At 53.7% G+C, this 25,746-nt stretch overlaps 1 protein-coding gene across 1 annotated transcript in view; it reads right to left on the reverse strand.

Moving 5' to 3' along the window:
* Positions 1–3,256: 3,256 nt before the first annotated feature.
* LOC142476957 (glycogen synthase kinase-3 beta-like) overlaps positions 3,257–25,746 on the reverse strand; it is a gene marked incomplete at its 5' end in the record, with an annotated part of 58,866 nt that continues 36,376 nt past the window's right edge. The window contains 2 exon segments of the mRNA XM_075582028.1: positions 3,257–4,586; positions 13,157–13,225. Coding sequence (XP_075438143.1) covers positions 4,522–4,586; positions 13,157–13,225 — 134 coding nt within the window.

A 25,746-nucleotide genomic window follows, 5' to 3' on the forward strand; every position in this document is an offset into this window, starting at 1 on the left:
TGGACCGCAGTCCAGGTAACCCCTTGCTTTCCAAGTGAGAGCAGGGGGTGCCAAATGGGGTGTAACCCCTTTAATATCGGGCCAAACCCCCTCTCCCATTACACCCCCTCCCAGAGTAACAGCTCAGCCCCCCCCCTCCCAGAGTAACAGCTTAGCCCCCCCCCTCCCAGAGTAACAGCTTAGCCCCCCAGAAACAAACGGCCAGAAGAGAAAACTGTTCATGCCAATAATTTATTGAAGATATCTGTACACGTCCAGAAGCCAGACCGCGCCGGGGAGACCGCGCGCTACACTACCGCCTGGCTTTATGTTTTGCTTCTAACATCAACAATACAGTATTCACTTCTCCATTCTAAAACAGGAATAAAAAGGGGGGGGGGAGGCGGTAAATAAAGGGTTCAAAAGGGACCGCAGGGGTGGAGATGAGATGGGGGGGGGAGGGATGCAGAGGGTGGGGAGAGGGAGATGAGGAGGGGGGGGGGAGAGGGAGATGAGGGGGGGGAGGGGAGATGATGAGGGGGGGGGAGAGGGAGATGAGGGGGGGAGAGGGGAGATAATGAGGGGGGGGAGAGGGGAGATAATGAGGGGGGGAGAGGGGAGATGAGGGAGGGGGGGAGATGATGAGGGGGGGGAGGGGAGATAATGAGGGGGGGGAGGGGAGATAATGAGGGGGGGGAGAGGGGAGATAATGAGGGGGGGAGAGGGGAGATGAGGGGGGGAGAGGGGAGATGAGGGGGGGAGAGGGGAGATGAGGGAGGGGGGGAGATTAATAGGGGGGGAGAGGGGAGATTAATAGGGGGGGAGAGGGGAGATAATGAGGGGGGGAGAGGGGAGATGATGAGGGGGGGAGAGGGGAGATGATGAGGGGGGGAGAGGGAGATGAGGGAGGGGGGGAGAGGGGAGATGATGAGGGGGGGAGAGGGGAGATGATGAGGGGGGGAGAGGGGAGATGATGAGGGGGGGAGGGGAGATGATGGGGGGGTAGAGGGGAGATTATGAGGGGGTAGAGGGGAGATGATGAGGGGGGTAGAGGGGAGATGATGAGGGGGGGGAGAGAGGAGATGAGGGGGGGGAGAGGGGAGATGAGGAAGGGGGGAGGGAGAGAAGGGACCTCAGGACATTTTCATTAAGAAAAAAAAATAAAATGAACATATATACACAGAAATTGGTAGCTACATATTGTCAGTTCCCGGAATTTGTAGTATGAGGAAAATCTAAATAATATATATATTTACACAGAAATAACGGGGAGATGAACCGGTTCCCCAAACCCCCAGAAATAAGAAACAAATTAAATAAAATCAATGTTTAAAAGAATGATGTTTGGGGTTCAGACACTGATCAGATTCTGCCCCCCCGGCTGCACCCCCATCTTCCTTCCCAAACCATTGCCAGAGACTGCAGCAGCTAGAAAGGGTTAACCCCCGTATGCTCAGCCGAGTCACCGCCCTCCAGCACTCGCAGGGTTAAGAGTCACAAGTGGGCATTTTAATACTAAAACTTTTCACCCTTTCAGTGCCGGAGCCCTTAACCCCAGGACTCAAGGGCCAGCAACAGGCCAGGGTTTCAGGATTTCCCTGCTTCAGCACAGGAGGTGCAGTATTCAACTGAGCCCTGTGCTGAAGCAGGGATATCCTGATAACCTGCCAATGGCCCTTGAGGACTGGGGTTGGCCCCCTCTGCTTTAACCCATCGAACACCAGTCTAAGTGATGGGGAATCTCGTAGCGCTCCTTTTAGGAGCTGCAGTGACTGAGGCACCACACGGTTATGTTACCGCTCCCCATATCCCACATTAAAAACATGTTTTACATCTTAAAAGCCAAAGCCCAGGAAATAAAAAAAATACCCATAAAAAAAACAGGTCTGCTGCACCCTGGGGGAGGTTATCCTAGGGACACAGGACGGAGCGCAGGGAGGAACACGGGGCGCAGGACGGGGGGGGGGGGGAACAGGGGGCGCAGGACGGGGGGGGGGGAACAGGGGGCGCAGGGGGGGGGGGAACAGGGGGCGCAGGACGGGGGGGAACACGGGGCGCAGGACGGGGGGGGGGAACACGGGGCGAAGGACGGGGGAGAACACGGGGCGCAGGACGGGGGGGAACACGGGGGCGCAGGACGGGGGGGGAACACGGGGAGAAGGACGGGGGGAGAACACGGGGAGAAGGACGGGGGGAGAACACGGGGAGAAGGACGGGGGAAAACAAAGGGGCGGAAGACGGGGGGGGGGGAGAAACACAGGGGCGGAGGACGGGGGGGGGGAACACAGGGGCGGAGGACGGGGGGGGGGAACACAGGGGCGGAGGACGGGGGGGGGGAACACAGGGGCGGAGGACGGGGGGGGGAACACAGGGGCGGAGGACGGGGGGGGAAACACAGGGGTGGAGGACAGGGGGGGACACAGGGGCGGGGGACACAGGGGCGGAGGACAGGGGGAACACAGGGGGGGAGGACAGGGGTGGAGGACGGGGGGGACGACACACAGGTGGAGGACGGGGGGGGAACATAGGGGCGGAAGACACAGGGGCGGAGGACGGGGCGGAGGCGGAACACAGGGGCGGAGGACGGGGGGAACACAGGGGCGGAGGACGGGGGGGAACACAGGGGCGGAGGACGGGGGGGAACACAGGGGCGGAGGACGGGGGGAACACAGGGGCGGAGGACGGGGGGGGACCACAGGGGCGGAGGACGGGGGGGAACACAGGGGCGGAGGACGGGGGGGAACACAGGGGCGGAGGACGCAGGGGAACACAGGGGAGGTGGACGGGGGGGAACACAGGGGCGGAGGACGGGGGGGGAACACAGGGGCGGAGGACGGGGGGGAACACAGGGGCGGGAGACGGGGGGGGGAACACAGGGGCGGAGGACGGGGGGGGAACACAGGGGCGGGAGACGGGGGGGGGAACACAGGGGCGGAGGTAAACACAGGGGCGGAGGACGGGGGGGGGGAACACAGGGGCGGAGGACGGGGAAACCACAGGGGCAGAGGACGGGGGGGGGAACACAGGGGCGGAGGACGGGGAAACCACAGGGGCAGAGGACGGGGGGGGGGGGAACACAGGGGCGGAGGACGGGGGGGGGACACAGGGCAGAGGACGGGGGGGGAACACAGGGGCGGAGGACGGGGGGGAACACAGGGGCGGAGGACGGGGGGGGGGGGGTACACAGGGGCGGAGGACGGGGGGGGAACACAGCGGCGGAGGACGGGGGGGGGGAACACAGGGGCGGGGGAGGGGGACGGGGATGGGGAACACAAGGGCGGAGGGGGAACACAGGGGCGGAGGACGGGGGGAACACAGGGGCGGAGGACGGGGGAACACAGGGGCGGAGGACGGGGGAACACAGGGGCGGAGGACGGGGGGAACACACAGGGGCGGAAGACGGGGGGGAGAACACAGGGGCGGAGGTAAACACAGGGGCGGAGGACGGGGGGGAACACAGGGGCGGAGGACAGGATGACTACGACACAGGGGTGCAGATCGGGGGGTGGGAACAGAGGGGTACAGGACGGGGGGAAACAGGGGCGCAGGACAGAAGGGACACAAGGCCAGGACAAGGGGACAACGACAACAGTGGGTGGGAACAGGGGTGCAGGACAGGGGGCACAGGTGCACGACGAGGGGGGACACAGGAGTACAGGACAGGGGGACATAGGGTGCAGGACGGGGGGGGGGGGGGAGAAGGAACACGGGCGCCATGAAGATCTAAAAAAACAAATTCTTGTGCATGGAGCAGATGCATCAACTCCTCCCCTGCCAGGAAGGAGCAATATTGGAGTGTCCGTGGCAGCCGCAGGGTTACAGTAGTGCAGGGGATAGTGGATGCTCTCACCTTGTGATGGGGAATGGGCTGTAATCTGAGGCTGGGTGCCCTCCCCCATCTGATTTATTAACCCCGTCACAGCCAGTGTGCATGCAATGCGTTGCCGGTAAGACGGTAACCACGCATGTGCCAGAATATCTTATGCCTACTTTAACCCTTCCTCTGCTGGCAATGTGCGCAGTGAATGTTAACCCCTTCCCAGCCTCGCTAGAACACAAACGCACACACACGCACAAACAGCGTGATCCCGATGTGAAATATTGTGCTCTCACACCCCCCCCCCCCCCCCGTAATGGGACCAATATATATATGCAAAAACTTTACATTTAACAGTGGGGATAGGCAGCCATCTTTAAATACAATCCCTCTGGCAATGAGGCACCTCAGGAGAGTGGTGTTCGTGGGATAACTAACAGCCCCCGTGCAGTTATCCGAAAGTACTAGTGAAATAAAGTGACGTCACGGCGTCCGACACAGTGCTCTGCCCCCCCCCCCCCCATGAAAGGGTTAACCCTTCAGCTGCTGTTCTCTCTAGTGACAGGAAGGCATCCGGAGGGCGGCCCGCTACTATAGAACCCCCCTAACCACATCTCCCTGTAAGAGAGGGAGCGAGGGGCCCAACAAGAGAGCAGGCGAGGGGCAGCCGACGAGAGCAGGCGAGGGGGCAGCCGACGAGATGGGGGGGACAGGGGAGGGGATTCTCAGGAGGTGTTGGGTTCTGCAACATCGCTGGTTTTGAGTCGGTCAGATCCAGGTCTCCCGTCACCTGTGAAAAGAGAGAGTCCAGCGTGAGAGAGAGAGAGAGAGAGAGAGTCCAGCGTGAGAGAGAGAGTCCAGCGTGAGTGAGAGAGAGAGTCCAGCGTGAGTGAGAGAGAGAGAGAGAGAGAGAGAGAGAGTCCAGCGTGAGTCCAGCGTGAGTGAGAGAGAGAGAGAGAGAGAGAGTCCAGCGTGAGTGAGAGAGAGAGAGAGAGCGAGTCCAGCGTGAGTGAGAGAGAGAGAGAGTCCAGCGTGAGTGAGAGAGAGAGAGAGAGAGTCCAGCGTGAGTGAGAGAGTCCAGCGTGAGTGAGAGAGTCCAGCGTGAGTGAGAGAGAGTCCAGCGTGAGTGAGAGAGAGTCCAGCGTGAGTGAGAGAGAGTCCAGCGTGAGTGAGAGAGAGTCCAGCGTGAGTGAGAGAGAGTCCAGCGTGAGTGAGAGAGAGTCCAGCGTGAGTGAGAGAGAGTCCAGCGTGAGTGTGAGAGAGAGTCCAGCGTGAGTGTGAGAGAGAGTCCAGCGTGAGTGTGAGTCCAGCGTGAGTGTGAGTCCAGCGTGAGTGAGAGAGAGAGTCCAGCGTGAGTGAGAGAGAGAGTCCAGCGTGAGTGAGAGAGAGAGTCCAGCGTGAGTGAGAGAGAGAGTCCAGCGTGAGTGAGAGAGAGAGTCCAGCGTGAGTGAGAGAGAGAGTCCAGCGTGAGTGAGAGAGAGAGTCCAGCGTGAGTGAGAGAGAGAGTCCAGCGTGAGTGAGAGAGAGAGTCCAGCGTGAGTGAGAGAGAGAGTCCAGCGTGAGTGAGAGAGAGAGTCCAGCGTGAGTGAGAGAGAGAGTCCAGCGTGAGTGAGAGAGAGAGTCCAGCGTGAGTGAGAGAGAGAGTCCAGCGTGAGTGAGAGAGAGAGTCCAGCGTGAGTGAGAGAGAGAGTCCAGCGTGAGTGAGAGAGAGAGTCCAGCGTGAGTGAGAGAGAGAGTCCAGCGTGAGTGAGAGAGAGAGTCCAGCGTGAGTGAGAGAGAGAGTCCAGCGTGAGTGAGAGAGAGAGTCCAGCGTGAGTGAGAGAGAGAGTCCAGCGTGAGTGAGAGAGAGAGTCCAGCGTGAGTGAGAGAGAGAGTCCAGCGTGAGTGAGAGAGAGAGTCCAGCGTGAGTGAGAGAGAGAGTCCAGCGTGAGTGAGAGAGAGAGTCCAGCGTGAGTGAGAGAGAGAGTCCAGCGTGAGAGAGAGAGAGTCCAGCGTGAGTGAGAGAGTCCAGCGTGAGTGAGAGAGTCCAGCGTGAGTGAGAGAGTCCAGCGTGAGTGAGAGAGAGAGTCCAGCGTGAGTGAGAGAGAGAGTCCAGCGTGAGTGAGAGAGAGAGTCCAGCGTGAGTGAGAGAGAGAGTCCAGCGTGAGTGAGAGAGAGAGTCCAGCGTGAGTGAGAGAGAGAGTCCAGCGTGAGTGAGAGAGAGAGTCCAGCGTGAGTGAGAGAGAGAGTCCAGCGTGAGTGAGAGAGAGAGTCCAGCGTGAGTGAGAGAGAGAGTCCAGCGTGAGTGAGAGAGAGAGTCCAGCGTGAGAGAGAGAGTCCAGCGTGAGTGAGAGAGAGAGTCCAGCGTGAGTGAGAGAGAGAGTCCAGCGTGAGTGAGAGAGAGAGTCCAGCGTGAGTGAGAGAGAGTCCAGCGTGAGTGAGAGAGAGAGTCCAGCGTGAGTGAGAGAGAGAGTCCAGCGTGAGTGAGAGAGAGAGTCCAGCGTGAGTGAGAGAGAGAGTCCAGCGTGAGTGAGAGAGAGAGTCCAGCGTGAGTGAGAGAGAGAGTCCAGCGTGAGTGAGAGAGAGAGTCCAGCGTGAGTGAGAGAGAGAGTCCAGCGTGAGTGAGAGAGAGAGTCCAGCGTGAGTGAGAGAGAGAGTCCAGCGTGAGTGAGAGAGAGAGTCCAGCGTGAGTGAGAGAGAGAGTCCAGCGTGAGTGAGAGAGAGAGTCCAGCGTGAGTGAGAGAGTCCAGCGTGAGTGAGAGTCCAGCGTGAGTGAGAGAGTCCAGCGTGAGTGAGAGAGTCCAGCGTGAGTGAGAGAGTCCAGCGTGAGTGAGAGAGTCCAGCGTGAGTGAGAGAGTCCAGCGTGAGTGAGAGAGTCCAGCGTGAGTGAGAGAGTCCAGCGTGAGTGAGAGAGTCCAGCGTGAGTGAGAGAGTCCAGCGTGAGTGAGAGAGTCCAGCGTGAGTGAGAGAGTCCAGCGTGAGTGAGAGAGTCCAGCGTGAGTGAGAGAGTCCAGCGTGAGTGAGAGAGTCCAGCGTGAGTGAGAGAGTCCAGCGTGAGTGAGAGAGTCCAGCGTGAGTGAGAGAGTCCAGCGTGAGTGAGAGAGTCCAGCGTGAGTGAGAGAGTCCAGCGTGAGTGAGAGAGTCCAGCGTGAGTGAGTGAGAGTCCAGGTGAGTGAGTGAGAGTCCAGCGTGAGTGAGAGTCCAGCGTGAGTGAGAGAGAGTCCAGCGTGAGTGAGAGAGAGTCCAGCGTGAGTGAGAGAGAGTCCAGCGTGAGTGAGAGAGAGTCCAGCGTGAGTGAGAGAGAGTCCAGCGTGAGTGAGAGAGAGACTCCAGCGTGAGTGAGAGAGAGACTCCAGCGTGAGTGAGAGAGAGACTCAGCGTGAGTGACAGAGAGAGTTGAGCGTGAGTGAGAGAGTCCAGCATGAGTGAGAGAGTCCCAGCACGGACGCCAGGCCATGTCCTAGAGGTAAATGGTCCCTAGAGATCAAAAAGATCCTCTTACAAGATGCCCTCAGTGTTATAATAAAATGTATGAGAACTCTCCTGCACCTTAGTGTTATAATATAATATAATGTGTGAGGTCTCTCCTGCACCTTAGTGTTATAATATAATATAATGTGTGAGGTCTCTCCTGCACCTTAGTGTTATAATATAATATAATGTGTGAGGTCTCTCCTGCACCTTAGTGTTATAATATAATATAATGTGTGAGGACTCTCCTGCACCTTAGTGTTATAATATAATATAATGTGTGAGGACTCTCCTGCACCTTAGTGTTATAATATAATATAATGTGTGAGGACTCTCCTGTACCTTAGTGTTATAATATAATATAATGTGTGAGGTCTCTCCTGCACCTTAGTGTTATAATATAATATAATGTGTGAGGTCTCTCCTGCACCTTAGTGTTATAATATAATATAATGTGTGAGGTCTCTCCTGCACCTTAGTGTTATAATATAATATAATGTGTGAGGTCTCTCCTGCACCTTAGTGTTATAATATAATATAATGTGTGAGGACTCTCCTGCACCTTAGTGTTATAATATAATATAATGTGTGAGGACTCTCCTGCACCTTAGTGTTATAATATAATATAATGTGTGAGGACTCTCCTGTACCTTAGTGTTATAATATAATATAATGTGTGAGGACTCTCCTGTACCTTAGTGTTATAATATAATGTGTGAGGACTCTCCTGCACCTTAGTGTTATAATATAATATAATGTGTGAGGTCTCTCCTGCACCTTAGTGTTATATATAATATAATATAATGTGTGAGGACTCTCCTGTACATTAGTGTTATAATATAATATAATGTGTGAGGTCTCTCCTGCACCTTAGTGTTATAATATAATATAATGTGTGCGGTCTCTCCTGTACCTTAGTGTTATAATATAATATAATGTGTGAGGTCTCTCCTGCACCTTAGTGTTATAATATAATGTGTGAGGACTCTCCTGCACCTTAGTGTTATAATATAATATAATGTGTGAGGTCTCTCCTGCACCTTAGTGTTATAATATAATATAATGTGTGAGGTCTCTCCTGCACCTTAGTGTTATAATATAATATAATGTGTGAGGACTCTCCTGCACCTTAGTGTTATAATATAATGTGTGCGGTCTCTCCTGCACCTTAGTGTTATAATATAATATAATGTGTGAGGACTCTCCTGCACCTTAGTGTTATAATATAATATAATGTGTGAGGACTCTCCTGCACCTTAGTGTTATAATATAATATAATGTGTGAGGTCTCTCCTGCACCTTAGTGTTATAATATAATATAATGTGTGAGGACTCTCCTGCACCTTAGTGTTATAATATAATATAATATAATGTGTGCGGTCTCTCCTGCACCTTAGTGTTATAATATAATATAATGTGTGAGGTCTCTCCTGCACCTTAGTGTTATAATATAATGTGTGAGGACTCTCCTGCACCTTAGTGTTATAATATAATATAATGTGTGAGGACTCTCCTGCACCTTAGTGTTATAATATAATATAATGTGTGAGGACTCTCCTGCACCTTAGTGTTATTATATAATATAATGTGTGAGGTCTCTCCTGCACCTTAGTGTTATAATATAATATAATGTGTGAGGTCTCTCCTGCACCTTAGTGTTATAATATAATATAATGTGTGAGGTCTCTCCTGCACCTTAGTGTTATAATATAATATAATGTGTGAGGTCTCTCCTGCACCTTAGTGTTATAATATAATATAATGTGTGAGGACTCTCCTGCACCTTAGTGTTATAATATAATATAATATAATGTGTGCGGTCTCTCCTGCACCTTAGTGTTATAATATAATATAATGTGTGAGGTCTCTCCTGCACCTTAGTGTTATAATATAAGTGTGAGGACTCTCCTGCACCTTAGTGTTATAATATAATATAATGTGTGAGGACTCTCCTGCACCTTAGTGTTATTATATAATATAATGTGTGAGGTCTCTCCTGCACCTTAGTGTTATAATATAATATAATGTGTGAGGTCTCTCCTGCACCTTAGTGTTATAATATAATATAATGTGTGAGGTCTCTCCTGCACCTTAGTGTTATAATATAATATAATGTGTGAGGTCTCTCCTGCACCTTAGTGTTATAATATAATGTGTGAGGACTCTCCTGCACCTTAGTGTTATAATATAATATAATGTGTGAGGACTCTCCTGCACCTTAGTGTTATTATATAATATAATGTGTGAGGTCTCTCCTGCACCTTAGTGTTATAATATAATATAATGTGTGAGGTCTCTCCTGCACCTTAGTGTTATAATATAATATAATGTGTGAGGACTCTCCTGTACCTTAGTGTTATAATATAATATAATGTGTGAGGTCTCTCCTGCACCTTAGTGTTATAATATAATATAATGTGTGAGGTCTCTCCTGCACCTTAGTGTTATTATATAATATAATGTGTGAGGTCTCTCCTGCACCTTAGTGTTATAATATAATATAATGTGTGAGGTCTCTCCTGCACCTTAGTGTTATAATATAATATAATGTGTGAGGTCTCTCCTGCACCTTAGTGTTATTATATAATATAATGTGTGAGGTCTCTCCTGCACCTTAGTGTTATAATATAATATAATGTGTGAGGTCTCTCCTGTACCTTAGTGTTATAATATAATATAATATAATGTGTGAGGTCTCTCCTGCACCTTAGTGTTATAATATAATATAATGTGTGAGGACTCTCCTGCACTTAGTGTTATAATATAATATAATGTGTGAGGACTCTCCTGCACCTTAGTGTTATTATATAATATAATGTGTGAGGTCTCTCCTGCACCTTAGTGTTATTATATAATATAATGTGTGAGGTCTCTCCTGCACCTTAGTGTTATAATATAATATAATGTGTGAGGACTCTCCTGCACCTTAGTGTTATAATATAATATAATGTGTGAGGACTCTCCTGCACCTTAGTGTTATAATATAATATAATGTGTGAGGTCTCTCCTGCACCTTAGTGTTATAATATAATATAATGTGTGAGGTCTCTCCTGCACCTTAGTGTTATAATATAATATAATGTGTGAGGACTCTCCTGCACCTTAGTGTTATAATATTAATATAATGTGTGAGGTCTCTCCTGCACCTTAGTGTTATAATATAATATAATGTGTGAGGTCTCTCCTGCACCTTAGTGTTATAATATAATATAATGTGTGAGGACTCTCCTGTACCTTAGTGTTATAATATAATATAATGTGTGAGGACTCTCCTGCACCTTAGTGTTATAATATAATGTGTGAGGACTCTCCTGTACCTTAGGTGTTTTAATATAATATAATGTGTGAGGTCTCTCCTGCACCTTAGTGTTATAATATAATGTGTGAGGACTCTCCTGCACCTTAGTGTTATAATATAATATAATGTGTGAGGTCTCTCCTGCACCTTAGTGTTATAATATAATATAATGTGTGAGGACTCTCCTGCACCTTAGTGTTATAATATAATATAATGTGTGAGGTCTCTCCTGCACCTTAGTGTTATAATATAATGTGTGAGGTCTCACCTGACATTAGTGTTATAATATAATATAATGTGTGAGGTCTCTCCTGCACCTTAGTGTTATAATATAATATAATGTGTGAGGTCTCTCCTGCACCTTAGTGTTATAATATAATATAATGTGTGAGGTCTCTCCTGCACCTTAGTGTTATAATATAAATTTAATGTGTGAGGACTCTCCTGTACCTTAGTGTTATAATATAATATAATGTGTGAGGTCTCTCCTGCACCTTAGTGTTATAATATAATATAATGTGTGAGGTCTCTCCTGCACCTTAGTGTTATAATATAATATAATGTGTGAGGTCTCTCCTGCACCTTAGTGTTATAATATAATATAATGTGTGAGGACTCTCCTGCACCTTAGTGTTATAATATAATATAATGTGTGAGGTCTCTCCTGCACCTTAGTGTTATAATATAATATAATGTGTGAGGTCTCTCCTGCACCTAGTGTTATAATATAATATAATGTGTGAGGTCTCTCCTGCACCTTAGTGTTATAATATAATATAATGTGTGAGGACTCTCCTGCACCTTAGTGTTATAATATAATATAATGTGTGAGGTCTCTCCTGCACCTTAGTGTTATAATATAATATAATGTGTGAGGTCTCTCCTGCACCTTAGTGTTATAATATAATATAATGTGTGAGGACTCTCCTGCACCTTAGTGTTATAATATAATATAATGTGTGAGGACTCTCCTGCACCTTAGTGTTATAATATAATATAATGTATGGAGGACTCTCCTGCACCTTAGTGTTATAATATAATGTGTGCGGTCTCTCCTGCACCTTAGTGTTATAATATAATATAATGTGTGAGGTCTCTCCTGCACCTTAGTGTTATAATATAATATAATGTGTGAGGACTCTCCTGTACCTTAGTGTTATAATATAATATAATGTGTGAGGTCTCTCCTGCACCTTAGTGTTATAATATAATGTGTGAGGACTCTCCTGCACCTTAGTGTTATAATATAATATAATGTGTGAGGACTCTCCTGCACCTTAGTGTTATAATATAATGTGTGCGGTCTCTCCTGCACCTTAGTGTTATAATATAATATAATGTGTGAGGTCTCTCCTGCACCTTAGTGTTATAATATAATATAATGTGTGAGGTCTCTCTGCACCTTAGTGTTATAATATAATATAATGTGTGAGGTCTCTCCTGCACCTTAGTGTTATAATATAATATAATGTGTGAGGTCTCTCCTGCACCTTAGTGTTATAATATAATATAATGTGTGAGGTCTCTCCTGCACCTTAGTGTTATAATATAATGTGTGAGGTCTCTCCTGCACCTTAGTGTTATAATATAATATAATGTGTGAGGTCTCTCCTGCACCTTAGTGTTATAATATAATATAATGTGTGAGGTCTCTCCTGCACCTTAGTGTTATAATATAATATAATGTGTGAGGACTCTCCTGCACCTTAGTGTTATAATATAATATAATGTATGAGGACTCTCCTGCACCTTAGTGTTACATTATAATATAATATAATGTGTGAGGACTCTCCTGCACCTTAGTGTTATAATATAATATAATGTGTGAGGACTCTCCTGCACCTTAGTGTTATAATATAATATAATATAATGTGTGAGGACTCTCCTGCACCTTAGTGTTATAATATAATATAATATAATGTGTGAGGTCTCTCCTGCACCTTAGTGTTATAATATAATATAATATAATGTGTGAGGTCTCTCCTGCACCTTAGTGTTATAATATAATATAATATAATGTGTGAGGTCTCTCCTGCACCTTATGTGTTATAATATAATATAATGTGTGAGGACTCTCCTGCACCTTAGTGTTATAATATAATATAATGTGTGAGGACTCTCCTGCACCTTAGTGTTATAATATAATATAATGTGTGAGGTCTCTCCTGCACCTTCGTGTTATAATATAATGTGTGAGGTCTCTCCTGCACCTTAGTGTTATAATATAATATAATGTGTGAGGACTCTCCTGCACCTTAGTGTTATAATATAATATAATGTGTGAGGTCTCTCCTGCACCTTCGTGTTATAATATAATGTGTGAGGACTCTCCTGCACCTTAGTGTTATAATATAATATAATGTGTGAGGTCTCTCCTGCACCTTAGTGTTATAATATAATATAATATAATGTGTGAGGACTCTCCTGCACCTTAGTGTTATAATATAATGTGTGAGGTCTCTCCTGCACCTTAGTGGATTAAGAGATTAATCCTATCCCAGATTTGGGCGAGCGGACTGATTTTTCCTTTTATCATGTCCTAGAGGTGCCAGGCTCTACTACACCATGTCCTAGCGGTGCTGGGAACCCCCCCGGAGTCTCCAGCCACGTACCGTGTGAGTGTGAGGCCTGCAGGTGCGGAGGGACGAGGACGGAGTTCAGTACCGGCTGAATGGACAGCTCTGGAAGTGGCACAGAGATAACCTCAGCAGTGTGACAGACCCCAGCCTCTCCCCCCGCCTCTCTCCTCTCCCCCACCCACAGCCTCTTCCCCCTCCCCCCAACACACACAGCCTATCCCCCTCCCCCCCCAACACACAGCCTCTCCCCCCCCAACACACACAGCCTCCCCCCCCCCCCCCAACACACACAGCCTCTCCCCCCCCCCCCCAACACACACAGCCTCTCTCCCCCCCTCAACACACCACAGCCTCTCTCCCCCCCTCAACACACACAGCCTCCCCCCCCCCCCAACACACACAGCCTCTCTCCCCCCCCAACACACACAGCCTCTCCCCCCCCAACACACACAGCCTCTCACCCCCCCAACACACACAGCCTCTCCTCCCCCCAACACACACAGCCTCTCCTCCCCCCCAACACACACAGCCTCTCCCCCCCCCCCCAACACACACAGCCTCTCCTCCCCCCCCCCAACACACACAGCCTCTCCCCCCCCCAACACACACAGCCTCTCCCCCCACCCAACACACACAGCCTCTCCCCCCACCCAACACACACAGCCTCTCCCCCCACCCAACACACACAGCCTCTCCCCCCCAACACACACAGCCTCTCCCCCCCCCAACACACACAGCCTCTCCCCCCCCCAACACACACAGCCTCTCCCCCCCAACACACACAGCCTCTCCCCCCAACACACACAGCCTCTCCCCCCAACACACACAGCTCTCCCCCCAACACACACAGCCTCTCTCTCCCCCCCCCCAACACACACAGCCTCTCTCTCCCCCCAACAAACACCCCAAACACGCAGCGCCTCTTCACCCACACGCACAGCACCTCTTTCCCCCCCCCCACACAGCCATTCCCCCTGTCACAGGAGACCAGCACTATTAACACCTCAATACCCGGATCAATACCCGGATCCTTTGATTGAGCAAAGCAAGAGATAAAATAAATTGTGATTTATTTACAGAACTTAACACACACCATTCGTTTACAAAACCACTTGAAAAACACTTACTGGGACGGGGTAAAACGAAACCTTAGTTCTTACGAACTCTTTACTTGGGTTACGATGGTAAAAAGTCTAAAGTCCAGCTTAGATGGAACGGACTCCCGGTCGGCTGCAGGGATTCTTATGCAGTAAAACCCCCCATCTGTAACCTCTGCAGCCAATCTCTCCGTGGGAACAAATATTCCCACCTATCCCAGAGTTGCCCATACTTGGCAAAACCTGGCAGAGGGCTTCTTAGTTTGCTAAGGGCATGTGCGAACCTCGCACCTTTGCCGCTTAGCGTACCAGACCCGTCCCCCTTACCTTGGGCCAGATGTCCGGCCAGCTCAGACAAAATGTCGCATTTGCCCAGACATTACTAAGATGGGGATACTTGCATTACCCCTCCCCACTTAACACCTTAATCGGCCGAAGCCTTTTAACTCCGGACTTTTTCAGACATCTTGGCTCTGAGCCAGCGGGGTGTCTTAGAGGTCCGGGCTAAATATGCGTTGCTTACCTCGCAGGAATTTCCTGCTATGCATTTCTAAAGTACAGCGATTACAAATTCAGTGTTTCCTCTGTTCCGGCCGTCTGAATGAAAATCCCCTTATGCCTATACTGTTGGAACAATTAAAATAGGGGGACTTTCATTCAACAATTTTTATATAACTTTATAAAAATTGCACTATAAACTTTTCCATGATTTTACCCAACCAGCGCTCACAGCAAATCTCAGAGCGCTAGGAGCTTCCTAGCAGAAGTTAGCTACACGCCGCTTGCTATGCTTCAAGCTACTGGGTTTTAAAACCATTTTTCTTTTGCACGGTTTACAGGTAACACTGTTACGGTTATACATTACTTTTAGAAATGTCATTATTCTCGCCACCTTATACCTGGTGTGAGAGACATTTTTATTAAAATCAGTGTTACTGCCATTACTGGGTTGCAGAGCTGGCAATCTACAATTCCCCAATATGCTCAGGGGCACCCAGCCGGGCATAATACCTTTACTATTGGCCTGGGTACTCCTTCACCGCCACACCTCCTCACCTCAAAGTGTAGGTACTATTACAACAGCCTCGTCCGGTGGTTTAACAGGCCGGACAACTCTTGAGGTTAAATGTCCAACAGGACTGTCCTTGCGGGATAGTCCGTCGGCATTGCCATGCTCGCTGCCCTTCTTGTGCTGGATAGTAAAGTCAAACTCTTGCAGGGCCAGGCTCCAGCGCAGAAGTTTGGCATTTTCCCTGACACCCGTTGTAACCAACTCAGGGGGTTATGGTCCGTGATTACAGTGAATTGGCGACCGTAGAGATAGGGCTGCAGCTTGCGTAGTGCCCATACGATCGCCAAACACTCAATCGTGGCATAAGCCACTTCCCTGGGCAGCACGGTACAGCTCGGGTACACCACAGGATGCGCTCCTCCCTCCTCCCCCACTTGGCTGAGCACAGGACCGATACCAAAGTCCAAGGCATCATCGGTCTGCACCAAAAACTTCTTTGAATAGTCTAATGCAGCCAAGATAGGAGCACTGGCCAGTGCGGTCTTTAATGCCTGAAATGCAATTTCATAGGTGGGAGACCAGACAACCAGAACTGAGAGTAACTTCCGTGTCAAGTCTGTCAGGGGTTTAGCCACGGCGCTGTACTGGGGCACAAACTTCCTATAGTAGCCAGCGGTGCCTAGGAAAGCCATAACCTGCTTCTTAGCCTTGTGACGGGCCACTGCACTATTGTCTCAACCTTAGCTGGTACAGGCTTCAGATGCCCTCCGCCCACCCCGTGCCCTCCGCCCACCCTGTGCCCTAGGTACAGCACCTCAGCCATTCCTACCAAACACTTAGTGGGATTCAAGGTAAGCCCTGCTTCCCTAATCCTGGCTAGCACCGCTGCTACATGCACGGGATGTGAGCCCCGCTTCCCTAATCCTGGCTAGCACCGCTGTTACATGCACGGGATGTGAGCCCCGCTTCCCTAATCCTGGCTAGCACCGCTGCTACATGCACGGGATGTAAGCCCCGCTTCCCTAATCCTGGCTAGCACCGCTGCTGCATGCACGGGATGTAAGCCCCGCTTCCCTAATCCTGGCTAGCACCGCTGCTACATGCACGGGATGTAAGCCCCGCTTCCCTAATCCTGGCTAGCACCGCTGCTACATGCACGGGATGTAAGCCCCGCTACCTAATCCTGGCTAGCACCGCTGCTACATGCACGGGATGTAAGCCCCGCTTCCCTAATCCTGGCTAGCACCGCTGCTACATGCACGGGATTGTAAGCCCCGCTTCCCTAATCCTGGCTAGCACCGATGCTACATGCACGGGATGTGAGCCCCGCTTCCCTAATCCTGGCTAGCACCGCTGCTACATGCACGGGATGTAAGCCCCGCTTCCCTAATCCTGGCTAGCACCGCTGCTACATGCACGGGATGTAAGCCCCGCTACCCTAATCCTGGCTAGCACCGCTGCTACATGCACGGGATGTAAGCCCCGCTTCCCTAATCCTGGCTAGCACCGCTGCTACATGCACGGGATGTAAGCCCCGCTTCCCTAATCCTGGCTAGCACCGCTGCTACATGCACGGGATGTGAGCCCCGCTTCCCTAATCCTGGCTAGCACCGCTGCTACATGCACGGGATGTGAGCCCCGCTTCCCTAATCCTGGCTAGCACCGCTGCTACATGCACGGGATGTGAGCCCCGCTTCCCTAATCCTGGCTAGCACTGCTGCTACATGCACGGGGTGTGAGCCCCGCTTCCCTAATCCTGGCTAGCACCGCTGCTACATGCACGGGGTGTGAGCCCCGCTTCCCTAACCCTGGCTAGCACCGCTGCTACATGCACGGGATGTGAGCCCCGCTTCCCTAATCCTGGCTAGCACCGCTGCTACATGCACGGGATGTGAGCCCGCTTCCCTAATCCTGGCTAGCACTGCTGCTACATGCACGGGATGTGAGCCCCGCTTCCCTAATCCTGGCTAGCACCGCTGCTACATGCACGGGATGTGAGCCCCGCTTCCCTAATCCTGGCTAGCACCGCTGCTACATGCACGGGATGTGAGCCCCGCTTCCCTAATCCTGGCTAGCACCGCTGCTACATGCACGGGATGTGAGCCCCGCTTCCCTAATCCTGGCTAGCACCGCAGCTACATGCACGGGATGTAAGCCCCGCTTCCCTAATCCTGGCTAGCACCGCTGCTACATGCACGGGATGTAAGCCCCGCTTCCCTAATCCTGGCTAGCACCGCTGCTACATGCACGGGATGTAAGCCCCGCTTCCCTAATCCTGGCTAGCACCGCTGCTACATGCACGGGATGTGAGCCCCGCTTCCCTAATCCTGGCTAGCACCGCTGCTACATGCACGGGATGTGAGCCCCGCTTCCCTAATCCTGGCTAGCACCGCTGCTACATGCACGGGATGTGAGCCTCGCTTCCCTAATCCTGGCTAGCACCGCTGCTACATGCACGGGATGTGAGCCCCGCTTCCCTAATCCTGGCTAGCACCGCTGCTACATGCACGGGATGTGAGCCCCGCTTCCCTAATCCTGGCTAGCACTGCTGCTACATGCACGGGATGTGAGCCCCGCTTCCCTAATCCTGGCTAGCACCGCTGCTACATGCACGGGATGTGAGCCCGCTTCCCTAATCCTGGCTAGCACCGCTGCTACATGCACGGGATGTAAGCCCCGCTTCCCTAATCCTGGCTAGCACCGCTGCTACATGCACGGGATGTAAGCCCCGCTTCCCTAATCCTGGCTAGCACCGCTGCTACATGCACGGGATGTAAGCCCCGCTTCCCTAATCCTGGCTAGCACCGCTGCTACATGCACGGGATGTGAGCCCCGCTTCCCTAATCCTGGCTAGCACCGCTGCTACATGCACGGGATGTAAGCCCCGCTTCCCTAATCCTGGCTAGCACCGCTGCTACATGCACGGGATGTGAGCCCCGCTTCCCTAATCCTGGCTAGCACCGCTGCTACATGCACGGGATGTGAGCCCCGCTTCCCTAATCCTGGCTAGCACCGCTGCTACATGCACGGGATGTGAGCCTCGCTTCCCTAATCCTGGCTAGCACCGCTGCTACATGCACGGGATGTAAGACCCGCTTCCCTAATCCTGGCTAGCACCGCTGCTGCATGCACGGGATGTGAGCCCCGCTTCCCTAATCCTGGCTAGCACCGCTGCTACATGCACGGGATGTAAGACCCGCTTCCCTAATCCTGGCTAGCACCGCAGCTACATGCACGGGATGTGAGCCCCGCTTCCCTAATCCTGGCTAGCACCGCTGCTACATGCACGGGATGTAAACCCCGCTTCCCTAATCCTGGCTAGCACCGCTGCTACATGCACGGGATGTGAGCCCCGCTTCCCTAATCCTGGCTAGCACCGCAGCTACATGCACGGGATGTAAGCCCCGCTTCCCTAATCCTGGCTAGCACCGCTGCTACATGCACGGGATGTAAGCCCCGCTTCCCTAATCCTGGCTAGCACCGCTGCTACATGCACGGGATGTGAGCCCCGCTTCCCTAATCCTGGCTAGCACCGCTGCTACATGCACGGGATGTAAGCCCCGCTTCCCTAATCCTGGCTAGCACCGCTGCTACATGCACGGGATGTAAGCCCCGCTTCCCTAATCCTGGCTAGCACCGCTGCTACATGCACGGGATGTGAGCCCCGCTTCCCTAATCCTGGCTAGCACCGCTGCTACATGCACGGGATGTAAGCCCCGCTACCCTAATCCTGGCTAGCACCGCTGCTACATGCACGGGATGTAAGCCCCGCTTCCCTAATCCTGGCTAGCACCGCTGCTACATGCACGGGATGTAAGCCCCGCTTCCCTAATCCTGGCTAGCACCGCTGCTACATGCACGGGATGTGAGCCCCGCTTCCCTAATCCTGGCTAGCACCGCTGCTACATGCACGGGATGTAAGCCCCGCTTCCCTAATCCTGGCTAGCACCGCTGCTACATGCACGGGATGTGAGCCCCGCTTCCCTAATCCTGGCTAGCACCGCTGCTACATGCACGGGATGTGTGCCCCGCTTCCCTAATCCTGGCTAGCACCGCTGCTACATGCACGGGATGTAAGCCCCGCTTCCCTAATCCTGGCTAGCACCGCTGCTACATGCACGGGATGTAAGCCTCGCTTCCCTAATCCTGGCTAGCACCGCTGCTACATGCACGGGATGTGAGCCCCGCTTCCCTAATCCTGGCTAGCACCGCTGCTACATGCACGGGATGTGAGCCCCGCTTCCCTAATCCTGGCTAGCACCGCTGCTACATGCACGGGATGTGAGCCCCGCTTCCCTAATCCTGGCTAGCACCGCTGCTACATGCACGGGATGTAAGCCCCGCTTCCCTAATCCTGGCTAGCACCGCTGCTACATGCACGGGATGTAAGCCCCGCTACCCTAATCCTGGCTAGCACCGCTGCTACATGCACGGGATGTAAGCCTCGCTTCCCTAATCCTGGCTAGCACCGCAGCTACATGCACGGGATGTGAGCCCCGCTTCCCTAATCCTGGCTAGCACCGCTGCTACATGCACGGGATGTAAGCCCCGCTTCCCTAATCCTGGCTAGCACCGCTGCTGCATGCACGGGATGTGAGCCCCGCTTCCCTGATCCTGGCTAGCACCGCAGCTACATGCACGGGATGTAAGCCCCGCTTCCCTAATCCTGGCTAGCACCGCTGCTACATGCACGGGATGTGAGCCCCGCTTCCCTAATCCTGGCTAGCACCGCAGCTACATGCACGGGATGTGAGCCCCGCTTCCCTAATCCTGGTTAGCACCGCTGCTACATGCACGGGATGTAAGCCCCGCTTCCCTAATCCTGGTTAGCACCGCTGCTACATGCACGGGATGTGAGCCCCGCTTCCCTAATCCTGGCTAGCACCGCTGCTACATGCACGGGATGTGAGCCCCGCTTCCCTAATCCTGGCTAGCACCGCTGCTACATGCACGGGATGTGAGCCCCGCTTCCCTAATCCTGGCTAGCACCGCTGCTACATGCACGGGATGTAAGCCCCGCTTCCCTAATCCTGGTTAGCACCGCTGCTACATGCACGGGATGTAAGCCCCGCTTCCCTAATCCTGGTTAGCACCGCTGCTACATGCACGGGATGTGAGCCCCGCTTCCCTAATCCTGGCTAGCACCGCTGCTACATGCACGAGATGTGAGCCCCGCTTCCCTAATCCTGGCTAGCACCGCTGCTACATGCACGGGATGTGAGCCCCGCTTCCCTAATCCTGGCTAGCACCGCTGCTACATGCACGGGATGTAAGCCCCGCTACCCTAATCCTGGCTAGCACCGCTGCTACATGCACGGGATGTGAGCCCCGCTTCCCTAATCCTGGCTAGCACCGCTGCTACATGCACGGGGTGTGAGCCCCGCTTCCCTAATCCTGGCTAGCACCGCTGCTACATGCACGGGATGTGAGCCCCGCTTCCCTAATCCTGGCTAGCACCGCAGCTACATGCACGGGATGTGAGCCCCGCTTCCCTAATCCTGGCTAGCACCGCTGCTACATGCACGGGATGTGAGCCCCGCTTCCCTAATCCTGGCTAGCACGGCTGCTACATGCACGGGATGTGAGCCCCGCTTCCCTAATCCTGGCTAGCACCGCTGCTACATGCACGGGATGTGAGCCCCGCTACCCTAATCCTGGCTAGCACCGCTGCTACATGCACGGGATGTAAGCCCCGCTTCCCTAATCCTGGCTAGCACCGCTGCTACATGCACGGGATGTAAGCCCCGCTTCCCTAATCCTGGCTAGCACCGCTGCTACATGCACGGGATGTGAGCCCCGCTTCCCTAATCCTGGCTAGCACCGCTGCTACATGCACGGGATGTAAGCCCCGCTTCCCTAATCCTGGCTAGCACCGCTGCTACATGCACGGGATGTGAGCCCCGCTTCCCTAATCCTGGCTAGCACCGCTGCTACATGCACGGGATGTAAGCCTCGCTTCCCTAATCCTGGCTAGCACCGCTGCTACATGCACGGGATGTAAGCCTCGCTTCCCTAATCCTGGCTAGCACCGCTGCTACATGCACGGGATGTGAGCCCCGCTACCCTAATCCTGGCTAGCACCGCTGCTACATGCACGGGATGTAAGCCTCGCTTCCCTAATCCTGGCTAGCACCGCAGCTACATGCACGGGATGTGAGCCCCGCTTCCCTAATCCTGGCTAGCACCGCTGCTACATGCACGGGATGTAAGCCCCGCTTCCCTAATCCTGGCTAGCACCGCTGCTGCATGCACGGGATGTGAGCCCCGCTTCCCTGATCCTGGCTAGCACCGCAGCTACATGCACGGGATGTAAGCCCCGCTTCCCTAATCCTGGCTAGCACCGCTGCTACATGCACGGGATGTGAGCCCCGCTTCCCTAATCCTGGCTAGCACCGCAGCTACATGCACGGGATGTGAGCCCCGCTTCCCTAATCCTGGTTAGCACCGCTGCTACATGCACGGGATGTAAGCCCCGCTTCCCTAATCCTGGTTAGCACCGCTGCTACATGCACGGGATGTGAGCCCCGCTTCCCTAATCCTGGCTAGCACCGCTGCTACATGCACGGGATGTGAGCCCCGCTTCCCTAATCCTGGCTAGCACCGCTGCTACATGCACGGGATGTAAGCCCCGCTTCCCTAATCCTGGTTAGCACCGCTGCTACATGCACGGGATGTAAGCCCCGCTTCCCTAATCCTGGTTAGCACCGCTGCTACATGCACGGGATGTGAGCCCCGCTTCCCTAATCCTGGCTAGCACCGCTGCTACATGCACGAGATGTGAGCCCCGCTTCCCTAATCCTGGCTAGCACCGCTGCTACATGCACGGGATGTGAGCCCCGCTTCCCTAATCCTGGCTAGCACCGCTGCTACATGCACGGGATGTAAGCCCCGCTACCCTAATCCTGGCTAGCACCGCTGCTACATGCACGGGATGTGAGCCCCGCTTCCCTAATCCTGGCTAGCACCGCTGCTACATGCACGGGGTGTGAGCCCCGCTTCCCTAATCCTGGCTAGCACCGCTGCTACATGCACGGGATGTGAGCCCCGCTTCCCTAATCCTGGCTAGCACCGCAGCTACATGCACGGGATGTGAGCCCCGCTTCCCTAATCCTGGCTAGCACCGCTGCTACATGCACGGGATGTGAGCCCCGCTACCCTAATCCTGGCTAGCACCGCTGCTACATGCACGGGATGTGAGCCCCGCTTCCCTAATCCTGGCTAGCACGGCTGCTACATGCACGGGATGTGAGCCCCGCTTCCCTAATCCTGGCTAGCACCGCTGCTACATGCACGGGATGTGAGCCCCGCTACCCTAATCCTGGCTAGCACCGCTGCTACATGCACGGGATGTAAGCCCCGCTTCCCTAATCCTGGCTAGCACCGCTGCTACATGCACGGGATGTAAGCCCCGCTTCCCTAATCCTGGCTAGCACCGCTGCTACATGCACGGGATGTAATCCCCGCTTCCCTAATCCTGGCTAGCACCGCTGCTACATGCACGGGATGTGAGCCCCGCTTCCCTAATCCTGGCTAGCACCGCTGCTACATGCACGGGATGTAAACCCCGCTTCCCTAATCCTGGCTAGCACCGCTGCTACATGCACGGGATGTGAGCCCTGCTTCCCTAATCCTGGCTAGCACCGCTGCTACATGCACGGGATGTAAGCCCCGCTTCCCTAATCCTGGCTAGCACCGCTGCTACATGCACGGGATGTAAGCCCCGCTTCCCTAATCCTGGCTAGCACCGCTGCTACATGCACGGGATGTAAGCCCCGCCCCGCTTCCCTAATCCTGGCTAGCACCGCTGCTACATGCACGGGATGTGAGCCCCGCTTCCCTAATCCTGGCTAGCACCGCTGCTACATGCACGGGATGTAAGCCCCGCTTCCCTAATCCTGGCTAGCACCGCTGCTACATGCACGGGATGTGAGCCCCGCTTCCCTAATCCTGGCTAGCACCGCTGCTACATGCACGGGATGTAAGCCCCGCTTCCCTAATCCTGGCTAGCACCGCAGCTACATGCACGGGATGTGAGCCCCGCTTCCCTAATCCTGGCTAGCACCGCTGCTACATGCACGGGATGTGAGCCCCGCTACCCTAATCCTGGCTAGCACCGCTGCTACATGCACGGGATGTGAGCCCCGCTTCCCTAATCCTGGTTAGCACCGCTGCTACATGCACGGGATGTGAGCCCCGCTTCCCTAATCCTGGCTAGCACCGCTGCTACATGCACGGGATGTAAGCCCCGCTTCCCTAATCCTGGCTAGCACCGCTGCTACATGCACGGGATGTAAGCCCCGCTTCCCTAATCCTGGCTAGCACCGCTGCTACATGCACGGGATGTGAGCCCCGCTTCCCTAATCCTGGCTAGCACCGCTGCTACATGCACGGGATGTAAGCCCCGCTTCCCTAATCCTGGCTAGCACCGCTGCTACATGCACGGGATGTAAGCCCCGCTTCCCTAATCCTGGCTAGCACCGCTGCTACATGCACGGGATGTGAGCCCCGCTTCCCTAATCCTGGCTAGCACCGCTGCTACATGCACGGGATGTGAGCCCCGCTACCCTAATCCTGGCTAGCACCGCTGCTTCATGCACGGGATGTGAGCCCTGCTTCCCTAATCCTGGCTAGCACCGCTGCTACATGCACGGGATGTGAGCCCCGCTTCCCTAATCCTGGCTAGCACCGCTGCTACATGCACGGGATGTAAGCCCCGCTTCCCTAATCCTGGCTAGCACCGCTGCTACATGCACGGGATGTAAGCCCCGCTACCCTAATCCTGGCTAGCACCGCTGCTACATGCACGGGATGTAAGCCCCGCTACCCTAATCCTGGCTAGCACCGCTGCTACATGCACGGGATGTAAGCCCCGCTTCCCTAATCCTGGCTAGCACCGCTCCTACATGCACGGGATGTAAGCCCCGCTTCCCTAATCCTGGCTAGCACCGCTGCTACATGCACGGGATGTAAGCCCCGCTTCCCTAATCCTGGCTAGCACCGCTGCTACATGCACGGGATGTAAACCCCGCTTCCCTAATCCTGGCTAGCACCGCTGCTACATGCACGGGATGTGAGCCCCGCTTCCCTAATCCTGGCTAGCACCGCTGCTACATGCACGGGGTGTGAGCCCCGCTTCCCTAATCCTGGCTAGCACCGCTGCTACATGCACGGGATGTAAGCCCCGCTTCCCTAATCCTGGCTAGCACCGCTGCTACATGCACGGGATGTGAGCCCCGCTTCCCTAATCCTGGCTAGCACTGCTGCTACATGCACGGGATGTGAACCCCGCTTCCCTAATCCTGGCTAGCACCTCTGCTACATGCACGGGATGTGAGCCCCGCTTCCCTAATCCTGGCTAGCACCGCTGCTACATGCACGGGATGTGAGCCCCGCTTCCCTAATCCTGGCTAGCACCGCTGCTACATGCACGGGATGTGAGCCCCGCTTCCCTAATCCTGGCTAGCACCGCTGCTACATGCACGGGATGTAAGCCCCGCTTCCCTAATCCTGGTTAGCACCGCTGCTACATGCACGGGATGTAAGCCCCGCTTCCCTAATCCTGGCTAGCACCGCTGCTACATGCACGGGATGTGAGCCCCGCTTCCCTAATCCTGGCTAGCACCGCTGCTACATGCACGGGATGTAAACCCCGCTTCCCTAATCCTGGCTAGCACCGCTGCTACATGCACGGGATGTGAGCCCCGCTTCCCTAATCCTGGCTAGCACCGCTGCTACATGCACGGGATGTGAGCCCCGCTTCCCTAATCCTGGCTAGCACCGCTGCTACATGCACGGGATGTAAGCCCCGCTTCCCTAATCCTGGCTAGCACCGCTGCTACATGCACGGGATGTGAGCCCCGCTTCCCTAATCCTGGCTAGCACCGCTGCTACATGCACGGGATGTGAGCCCCGCTTCCCTAATCCTGGCTAGCACCGCTGCTACATGCACGGGATGTAAGCCCCGCTTCCCTAATCCTGGCTAGCACCGCTGCTACATGCACGGGATGTAAGCCCCGCTTCCCTAATCCTGGCTAGCACCGCTGCTACATGCACGGGATGTGAGCCCCGCTTCCCTAATCCTGGCTAGCACCGCTGCTACATGCACGGGGTGTGAGCCCCGCCTCCCTAATCCTGGCTAGCACCGCTGCTACATGCACGGGATGTAAGCCCCGCTTCCCTAATCCTGGCTAGCACCGCTGCTACATGCACGGGATGTGAGCCCCGCTTCCCTAATCCTGGCTAGCACCGCTGCTACATGCACGGGATGTAAGCCCCGCTTCCCTAATCCTGGTTAGCACCGCTGCTACATGCACGGGATGTGAGCCCCGCTTCCCTAATCCTGGCTAGCACCGCTGCTACATGCACGGGATGTGAGCCCCGCTTCCCTAATCCTGGCTAGCACCGCTGCTACATGCACGGGATGTGAGCCCCGCTTCCCTAATCCTGGCTAGCACCGCTGCTACATGCACGGGATGTGAGCCCCGCTTCCCTAATCCTGGCTAGCACCGCAGCTA

Source organism: Ascaphus truei, unplaced genomic scaffold, assembly GCF_040206685.1.
Source record: "Ascaphus truei isolate aAscTru1 unplaced genomic scaffold, aAscTru1.hap1 HAP1_SCAFFOLD_1807, whole genome shotgun sequence".
Classification (NCBI taxonomy): Eukaryota; Metazoa; Chordata; class Amphibia; order Anura; family Ascaphidae; genus Ascaphus; species Ascaphus truei.